Raw genomic sequence first — 9,808 nt, 5'->3', positions numbered from 1 at the left:
GCCCATCGCTGCCCGCTCTCGGTTTGCCGCCGTGCCGCTGCGTTCCGTCCGCGCTGTGGCCTGTTTGGTTTGTCTGCTGCTTCGTTGCGTCCGTAGAACGGCCGCGGTCGGAACGGGCCTTAAAGATTTCCCGCTTCCAACCGAAATGGGGCCGCATCCTAAAATAAGCACGTAAAGAAGTGACCTTTCATCGAGGCGGGCTGAGCCGTCGGCCCTGCGCCGTGCCAGCCCTGTGGGAGCGCTGCGTGCCGCGGAGCGAGTGGAGAAGCTGCGCTGTGGCTGTTCTGATCCGTAAGAAAATGCGGGCAGAATAAACGTGCGCCTTCCAGAGAAGCTGTTCTGGAGCGCCGGCGGGCCGCGCCGCACCACGGCTCGCACCGTGGCAGGAGGGCTGTGCGGCTCCCGCTGCGCCCCGAGCCGGGCAGGTCTGCAGGGCGTCCTGCTGGACGCAGCCTGGAAATAACGGCTTTCTAAAAGGTGCCAACTGGAAATACGGCAGCTGAGGCAGAGGGAGGGGATGGTTTTCTTTGGTGGAGACAACTGGGTGTGGATCTCGTTTTATGAGGTGCTCCTGGATGCTCTGCATCTGTGCATGGGAGTTCCCTACGGAGGAAGAGATCTGCCTCACAGAGCGACAGACCTGCGAAATACCTCCTCTCACATCATGGATGCATTCAAAGACTTCTGTCAGACCAGCATGAGTTAATGTGGGTTTTTGCGTGATGTTGTTACTTAACCTTCAAATGGAAATTTGGTCGTTCACCTCAGTGTGAACTTTGTAGCTAAAAACGTAATTCTTAAGCCAAGTTTGCTCAGTTTGTTCCATTTTCTAAATTCTGTGGTCTGCTCCCCCGTCACACGTGTGCACACGTTTCTCCACCACTCAGTTATGAAATACTCAGAAGATCTATGGCTGAGGGTTTGCAGGGGCACCGGTCGAGTCATTATTAAGTCACGGGAAACTTAACGAAGTGCACTGTGTGGAAACTAAATACCAGATGTGAGGTCAGAGCTCACAGAAGCTCTTTTTATAAATGTTGACCTGGGTAGGAGTTGGTAGTCTGGGTATGAGTGAGGGCAAACTGCAAACAGCCCAGCCACCCACCCTGAGCCCTTCTCTGGCAGACTGAAGTCATGTCAAGTCATGATGAGGCCGAGGTGTTTTATGTTCTGCTGCTGATGTGCTGTACTTCCCACTGCACAGATGTGTTAGTCGTGTCACGGCGTATGCTTTGTAGCAAAGCTCTTAAGTAGGATTGCTGTGAATGTCACTTAAGCAAGTGAACTATTTTTAAGATGGCTTAAACGAAAGATAATGCAGAAGTGCAAATTACTTTTAAACTTTACTGTTAGGAACATTTTATACAACATTTTATACTGCCTTCTAATGTCACCCTGCTCACAAACTTCTCTTGCAGTTGCAGTCCCTTCAGACATGGCTTCGAAAAGAGCGTTGGTGATTCTGGCAAAAGGGGCAGAGGAAATGGAAACTGTCATCCCCACCGATGTTATGAGAAGAGCTGGGGTGAGTATGTAGACAATGAAGAGTCTATTTTTTTCATGATTGCTTGGTAACATCAAAATCTGGGCCTCAAATTCAAGTTCAGAGTGTATTCTGATGCATGATGTCAGCGTTCGCCTTAGCCTTCTTACCAGTTAGCCGGTGCTTGTGTTACCCGCCAAGTAAGGATGAGTGACATTTGTCCTTAGGAAGCATTTAAATTAAACTAGAGTTTAAAGTAAACGAGAGTAGATGTTTCAAGTAAGTCTTACCCTACCAAACATGTCTGCTGCCCTGCTGAGCAGTAGGGGATTTCATTTGTTGTGTAGGGTTCTGAACTGCTTTGTTCTCTTCAAGCTTGTGAGGTTACACAGCTCTCCTTGGGCTTTTAAAATTCTGTTAGTAACTTGACCTCTGCCTGGTGGGATTCCTGGTGCTCTTTGTTACTTTTGCATTAGTAGTTGTACACAGTATTATTGTCTGATTAAGTATGAAAATAAAATTTTAAATAAATACAATAACTGAACACTGAGAGAAATGACTAAAATAAAAATTACCTTTCCCTAATGCTCTTGTGATTTTGTTTATGTTTGTTTATGTTCTCCTTTTTTGGGTGCTATAGGAAGTATAAGCTTGTCAAACGTCTTTAACTCTTGAACTGTAATGATAGATGTATTCTTCTGTTAGATCAAGGTGACTGTTGCAGGCCTAACTGGGAAAGAACCGGTGCAGTGTAGTCGAGATGTCCTCATTTGTCCTGATGCCAGTCTAGAAGATGCCAGAAAAGAGGTTTGTCATCATCCTGAATTGATACAATGATCAGTATGGCCTTCCTGTGATTTTCAAAACTGAATTCTTAAAGCCTTTAGAAATGTGTTGCATGTTATGTTCACTCTGTTATGTGCCACAGTGACTTGCAGAATTGCACATCAGTCCCTTCTGTCTTCTCCAACTTCACAGCAGGCCAAGATGAGATTTGGTTTTGCACAGTGTCAGACATGAAGCTTTATTTCACATGTTGGTCAGCCCACCAAAATACTGTGATAGGACACAGCAAAAAAAGCTTCTGATGGAAAGCTGTAGAAGCTACAGCAAAAACACTTGTCTTCACAATGCAAGAGCTACCATTTGCTTGTGAAAGCTCGTAGTCACTGGACTTAAAAGTTTGTTCTGAACCAGACTTTATAGGCTGTTCCTGGAAATATTTTTTTACATAATTATTTCCAATTATTTGCTTTTCAAGTGTCATTCAGTAGAAGAAAAGGCTTCTCAGAGAAGGATCCCTTTGCTTCTCAATTCACTTAGCTGTACTTTCCCTAGAGCAATGTGACAGATAAGCTCCCCTCTGTTCAACAAAGCTTTATCTGTTTGTTTAGGGACCTTACGATGTCATTGTCCTGCCTGGAGGTAACCTTGGAGCTCAGAACTTGTCAGAGGTAAAGTCCTGGTATCATAAAGATTCAGAAGCATTCTCATGTGTAGTAGATGGTCTGCACTCTCATAGTAATAATGCAAGTTCAGTTAAACAACTGAAAATTCTATTCTGAGTGAATCATTAAGAGGTAAGTAATTGTTAATAGTATTAAGCTTTCTTGGAAATGTAGAGGAGGGATGTAAATTCTTGTACCTGACTACCTGGTAAAGCTGTGTAAAAATGGAAGGCTGCTCAATATTGTGTGAAGGTTTTTCTTCATCATCATGAGAAGATGAAATGGTTGCAAATGAAGATTTAATTTCATGAATGTTGGAGCAGGTTAAATCCACATTGCCCTCCCTGTCCTGAGACAAGATGGAATGTTGTCAGGCTGTTTTTCTTTGTAAATCTTGTTTGTAAATATGCAGTAGAAAATGGTTCAACTATGCTTTGTATGATCAACCCAAATAATCAATTCAAAGCAATGACTTTTTTTTTATCTTTGTTCAGTCTGCTGCTGTTAAAGACATCTTGAAAGATCAGGAAAGCAGAAAAGGCCTGATTGCTGCTATTTGTGCAGGTGGGTTAATAACACATCTTCCTTTGATAAATACTTGGTATTTTGAAAGGACAGGCAAGCAGCCATCCTGGCTTAGAAATTTATATTCCTGTAACTTAGTTACAAGAATCTGCACTACTGACAAACCCATCAGCATTTGAATTTTTCAATCAGTTGGGTTAGCGTCTTAAAAAACAAAAACTAGTTTGCTGGGTGTAGTGGAAATGCTGTCACAAGCTGAAGCAGTGATGGAGCACCTGGTGGGAAGGCAGGGCCAGCCCAGGGGAGCTCAGGTGCATGCAATGAACCTAAGTGATGAAAGGAGTGGAGCCAGGATCTTTCCCTTTCAGCCCTCATTTAAGGGTTGGCAGTGAAAGTGAGAGTATTTCTCTGGAGTTCCCTGTGTAGCTGAGGCCCTCTGAGGGTAAATAGCTTTTTTTTTTCTTTGTTTCTGTGTGTGCAGCTGCCACCTTTGAGCAAGTCCTCATTTGCTGCAGCCTGGGGCTTTGTTGCTCTGCTGTCATTGCTGACCTTTCCATTGTGTTACAGCGTTATGCTAGGTTTTTAGTATAGTGGTGGTTTGTTGTTTTTTTTTTTAATATCTGCTAATTTTCTATGTGAGGATACAGTGCTGGCAGAACATCGTTACTATAAATTTGTCTCATGACTCTTCTGCCCTTTAGCTTTAGCAGGGTAGCTGTAAATATAGTGTTACAGGCTCACCTTCAATTGAGTGGTACTAAAGTATGGAATTACTCTGCAGAGAGGCTTGTTTGCTTATGTGTTCTGCACAGCTAGATATCTAGTTCATTTCTGATTTGTATATAAGAAAGAAAGCCAAGATGAAAAATTGCCAATACTCCCAAGTGATCAGAGAGAGCGGCCTAGGTGCATGTAAGGAAGACTGAGGAGAGAGATGATGACGGTGTAAGAGATGCTCTAGTGGTGTGTATTTGTAGCATGTGCTCATATTTTGCGTGGTTCATAGCTACTTTTTATTTTGTTTTCACTCTTCAGTTGAGCAATATGCATACAAATTTGTGAACTGTTCTGAATGTGGTACTGGTAGTCTTTTCCTTCTCTACCCATATCTGTTGCAGAACAACTGTAACTGTTCTCAGTTGCTCAGTGAAGTCCTTTGCTTGTATTCAAGACGCTTCATTTATTTTAGCTTCTCCAGCTGAACACAAAGAAAGTTAGCTTCTTGTTACTTCGTTTTCTGAAATGAATCAGATATGCAGAAATGACACTTGAATCAGGCAAATCCTGCGTTCAGTTTCTTCTGGAATTCCCGTAAGGATTTTTTCTAAGACAACTTCACACAAGCTCCTTCCTCAATTCAGGCAAAGGAGGAAGTGATGAAAAGAGAAAGAGAAAGAATGTTAAAACTGAAAAGTTAGTGTTAACCCACCATCTGTCCAAAATACTGCTTGGGGCATGATTCCAACACATAAAGACTTTTTCAAATGAAATTTTATCTGTTAATTGCTCAGCAGGCAGAAAAGTTTCTCACGGATGTATCTGTGTGTCCTTACAGGTCCTACTGCCCTCCTGGCACATGGGATAGGATTTGGAAGCAAAGTCACAACGCATCCTTTGGCCAAAGATAAAATGATGAATGGAGGTATGTAATTAACTTTATAAATTTATTTCTAATCTCTTCTCAGAAAGTATTTTATCCCAACTCTTAATCTAAAGAAAAGCAAATAGAAATACAGAATGAGATGCAAATGCTGATTTTCCTTAGTGCTTTCAAATATGTAATCAAAATTCAACTGAATGTACTATCTCCAAGTCAGTTTAACTTGGAAATGCAAGGCTACATTTACATTCTTATCTTCAGGAAAACAATGCTGCTGCTGGAAGCATTTTTTTGCCTTGTCACCTTCTCTCATTTTGCTTCTTTGTCTTGCTGGTCCAAACAGCAAACCCCAGCAGCACCTTTTCTGCTTTCCCAGTGCTTTGGTGCTGTGAGCAGCCAGCAGGCCCAGCTGTCTTTCTCATACCAAAGTAAGGTGCTGGTGAAACACTGTTCAGATCTATGAACATTAACAAGCCTGGAGGGGGGAGGAGATGGCAGAATTCCTCTGGTTTCCTCTGCATGCATTTAGAGAAGAGAAAGATGTGAACAGATGACTTCTTGATAAGCTTGTAGATAGATGCACTTGTATGCATGTGAACAAGCTGGCAGAGCTGCCTGCAGGGCTTCTTCCTCTCTGAGGGCTGTAGGCAGCGATGAGTTGCTTGGTTCTGCAGGGACAGGGATACGGAGCCCAGTGATGTGAGCGATGGAAGTGTGTACTCTCAGTGTGATGCTGGTGTCAGAGCCTGCTGCTCCTCAGTTGCCATAGCCTGTGAGCAGGCAGGTCTGTGCTCTGTGGCACTGTACTGGAGACTGACCCTCTTATTGTTGTGTCACCCCTAAGCTCACTACTGCTACTCTGAGAGCCGTGTGGAGAAAGATGGGAACATCCTCACCAGCCGTGGCCCTGGTACCAGCTTTGAGTTTGGGTTGGCCATTGTTGAAGCACTGATGGGGAAGGAAGTGGCTGAACAAGTGAAGGCACCCCTAATATTGAAAGACTGAAATGCTGTTGTGGGACATGGAGTAGAACAATTTCAGGTGGAGAGTCTCGTCCTGTAGAGTAACTGAAAAGATGCACGATGTAGTTGAGGATGAAATTAGCAGCTGTACTCACCTGAATTAGAATATCTTACCAGTTTTTATTCCTGGAAGAAAATCCTGTTAGCAAAAAACTTTATCATCATTAGCATGATTAGATAATTAACTTAGCTCTTGGCATTTCAAAATCGCATGGACAAGTGTTGCTGATTAAATAAAAACAAACCAACCTTGATTGTGTGTTGTTTCTTTGTGCATTTTCTCCCATCCCAGACCTATGAAATATTTGCTGGCTCTGTGTGTTTGGTCATAAGGATGTTTGCTGCTATGTAGCTTGGTTGGAAGTGCCTTAATTTCTGAAGAGACTGCTCACGGGTTCTAGAATTTGGGTGTCTCTGAATGACTGTGCCCAGAAGAGGCACATTTTTTGAGGTTCTTAGACTAGCTGGTTTCCCTGTACTGTTATATTTCAGTGAGTTATTTTGGGGAAGATTGTTCCAAACCATTATAACTGAGTTATTATGAGCTCTGCTAAGAAGTCATTGCTTACTTCCACATACATGCAGTTTAGACTCCCCCTTTCTCCTGGGTTGGTGTGTTTTGTTTGTTTTTTTTGTTGTTGTTGTTGGTTTGTTTTGTTTTTTTGGTGTTTTTGTTTGTTTGTTGTTGTTGTGTTTTGTTTTTTTTTAAGTTAATTGGAGAAAGTCCTCTTGCAGTGAAGTCACCAGCTAGGTGAGATAGTGAGCGGCAGGCAGGAACCAAACTGCCTCAAACAGTAATGAATCTGGTCTCTGGTGAGCACAGCACCATCATTTGCATTTTTAACAGGAAATGTGTTAGATGGGGAACTGCTGCCTGTAAGAAAATTGGCAGCAGAGGATGTTACTTGTGCTGGCTTCTCTTGTCACTTCTAACACGTTACTCACTTGCCCTTCTGCTCTTTACAAAAGACCTTTTCTTTTGATTGCGGAGAGGAGGGGGTAGGAAGTCATGTACAGAAAAGTGGGTGCAGTAGGGGGTACTGCCAAGCAGCTTGGTGTCAGTGCTGTGATGGAGGAAGCCCAGGGCAGCATGAGCTCACCCTCACATGGGGCCTGTGTGTCCCCGGCTTCCTCTGCTGTGTCCCTGGCAGTGGCTTTTTAAGAAATAGCAGCTTTCTTTCCTCACTGTGCTGCTCTAGAGCATGCAGCAGCAGCCTGCCTTACAGAGGGATTGCTTTTGATCGAGTTGGCCTGATTAAGAGTAGATGACTGGTATGGCCTGAGAGATGCGTTGTGTCAGCAGGGCCACTAGCGGCCTGAGGCTGAACAATCTTGAGCTGATTTCTGTGTGCCTTCTCTTATCTAATGCTAGGACTGGGCTGCAGACATCGCTATGGTCTTCCCGTCAAAAGGCTGACTGGGGTTCATGTTATTTCTAAGGATGGTACCATGCTTGGACAATACTTCTGTGGATTGCACATCCAGCAGAGTGTCAGGTGATGAATGAAACCTGTAGCAGAAAATCGTCTCCTCACCCCTGAAAACATGTGTTTAGGCTGTTCTTTAACAAAACTGTAGCATTAAGTCATGTAAATCGAAGCTAAGAGCCAAACAGTTCATTCTTTCAGGCTTTCCTTTCAGCTTTGCAGCCTCATGCTGGTCCCCCTCAGCTCCTGTGTAACACCAGGATTCACCTACACCCTTCACTGGCACCCATTTTTAAAAGAGTAGCTCTTGGGCAAGCACGTGTGTCCCTTGGCTTTTAATGAAGTGAGCACTGCCATTCAATGGGTGTTATTTGTTCTGTTTTTTTACTTGTTTTCTTTTTAAACTTGATGAGACCCTATCCCAATCCGAGCAATTGTAACCTAATGAGCAACAGTATCTGTCAGGGTGTAGGCTTACCTCCACTCAGAGTTGCTAAAGGCTTCTTTGGTGCCTGTTGGTGCACTGAAGTGATACAGATTCTGCATCATAACAGCACAATGCCCATTCAAATTGCTTAAGCTCTAAAGAGAGGTGCTCAAGCAGGATGCAGGGAAACTTTTCTTGAATAACTTGTCAATGTGACGGATGACAAATGAAGTCACCGTGTGCAACCTAATATGGTTGGAGTCCTGGGTTTCCTCTGGACCTTGCTCAACATGCAGTAAATGATGTGCAGGGACTGCAGCAAGCAACCTGCTTATCACTAGTGTCTCACTCACGCATTGCTAAGCAGTAGTTGGACTCCATGTGGCACAAACTTGGGTGCCCTTCTCTGGAACTGGGGATTTCCCTCGTCTTAAGGCATAAAGACTGTTCAGCATGTAGGTTTGTGTGTATGTTCCTTTTCTTTTCTGAAGGATACTCAGTAGTGCTGGCCCTTCCCTTCAGGTTGCTGTGTGACAATAAGAAACTCATTAATATGATAAAATAAACTAGGTAGATCTTTTTTTGGGGGAGGGGGAGGGTCAGACCTGATGATTGTAAGCATCATACGGAGGTTTTGTGCATGAATGGCTTCAAAGTGTTTTATCCTGGTGGCTCCCTGTGTATCTGTGAACAGATTCAGGGTGACAACAGTGGGATCATCTGGCATCTTTTTTTCTCTGATGTTTCACAGCAGTATATTTGCACTCTTTTTCCTTTGTGGCTTTAAGATGCTGACACTCTGTGGGTGACAGCCATAATGCTGAGCGATCTTCAGAAAGAAGCTGCAGGTTTTAAACAGGGAAGCATCTCTTCTGAATCACTTTGTAAGAAAATGAATAGCAGTAACGATTACTATGTAACCACTTAAAATATGGAATACCTAACACCTTTCTCAAAATTAACCACAACTAGGATCAAGGTGCATGCCAATATATAAATAATAGAGCAACAGTCTATGAGCAATCACAGGTGTGGCTTCCATATATGATTCAGAAGAAGTAATGAGCTGTGTGGATGAAAATAGGCATTTAGGCAGTTATTATGCAAAGCCTGAATTACAATGCAGGATGGGTGGTGGTAACACCTCGCTCAGTTTATACAAATGCTAATCACAAGCTCAGCAGCCAGAAATCTCTGCAGTGGTATTTAGTAAATATTAATAAGTATAATTAAAATTTGTGTGCTAGATTTAGTTCCAAAGAACTATGAGAAACAGAAAATTTACCATACATTTTAAATGAATATAAGCTATTTGGGGAAACAAGCTATGGAGCAAACAAAATATTGAGCTAGACTGAAGGTGAGGGGATGTAAGGGGGGAATTTTTTTTGCAGGAATGCCCAACACACAGAAAATCAGTGGAATGCCTGACTGCAAAGACCCTGTGGACAGGCTGCTGCATTTTGTTACTGATCACTGAAGTACTTTCAGGAGGGAAACTTGAGTGAGTCTTTTAGAAGTGTTTGTAGGGCTCTCAGTCTGCAGTCATGATTTTGTTGGGTGGGAATTGTACCATGTCCAGTCATTGTCTTAATCCTGAATTTCAGATAGGACTATCAGTCTGGACACCTTTTTAAATGACTGCCCATAAAAGCTGTGCTAAACTCCCTGACCTTAGCTGCTTAAGAGCAAGTTATCCTGGTGGAAAAATTCAGTTAATGGGATTCTTCTAAGTCACTGGGTACTAACACAACCTCTTCCATTCAGGAAGGGGTATACTGAGGGAAACAACTTGCCCTTTAGTTACCAGCTAGATGCAACTCCTGGCTGATTTTCTAGCCCGATTAACCCTTTCGCAGTATAGGTATGGTGGATA

At 43.1% G+C, this 9,808-nt stretch overlaps 1 protein-coding gene across 1 annotated transcript; it reads left to right on the top strand.

Annotated features, from left to right (window-relative positions):
- Positions 1-1,418: 1,418 nt before the first annotated feature.
- On the top strand, positions 1,419-6,332 carry PARK7 (Parkinsonism associated deglycase). Its single transcript, XM_003212178.2, has 6 exons — positions 1,419-1,525; positions 2,189-2,290; positions 2,878-2,937; positions 3,426-3,495; positions 5,012-5,098; positions 5,901-6,332. The coding sequence occupies exons 1-6, from the start codon at positions 1,436-1,438 to the stop codon at positions 6,059-6,061; spliced, it is 570 nt and encodes a 189-aa protein (XP_003212226.1). The 5' UTR covers positions 1,419-1,435; the 3' UTR covers positions 6,062-6,332.
- The last annotated feature ends 3,476 nt before the right edge of the window (positions 6,333-9,808 follow it).

Source organism: Meleagris gallopavo, chromosome 23, assembly GCF_000146605.3.
Source record: "Meleagris gallopavo isolate NT-WF06-2002-E0010 breed Aviagen turkey brand Nicholas breeding stock chromosome 23, Turkey_5.1, whole genome shotgun sequence".
Lineage (NCBI taxonomy): Eukaryota > Metazoa > Chordata > Aves > Galliformes > Phasianidae > Meleagris > Meleagris gallopavo.
The sequence above is the reverse complement of the archived record's forward strand: the minus strand, read 5'-3'. Positions and strand labels throughout refer to the sequence as shown.

Excerpts from the sequence above, each read along its gene's own strand:
- PARK7 (XM_003212178.2), top strand. The coding sequence starts at position 1,436 with ATGGCTTCGAAAAGAGCGTTGGTGATTCTGGCAAAAGGGGCAGAGGAA. Across the intron at positions 2,291-2,877 it reads TAGAAGATGCCAGAAAAGAG|GGACCTTACGATGTCATTGT; the intron begins GTTTGTCATCAT and ends CTGTTTGTTTAG. Across the intron at positions 2,938-3,425 it reads GAGCTCAGAACTTGTCAGAG|TCTGCTGCTGTTAAAGACAT; the intron begins GTAAAGTCCTGG and ends ATCTTTGTTCAG.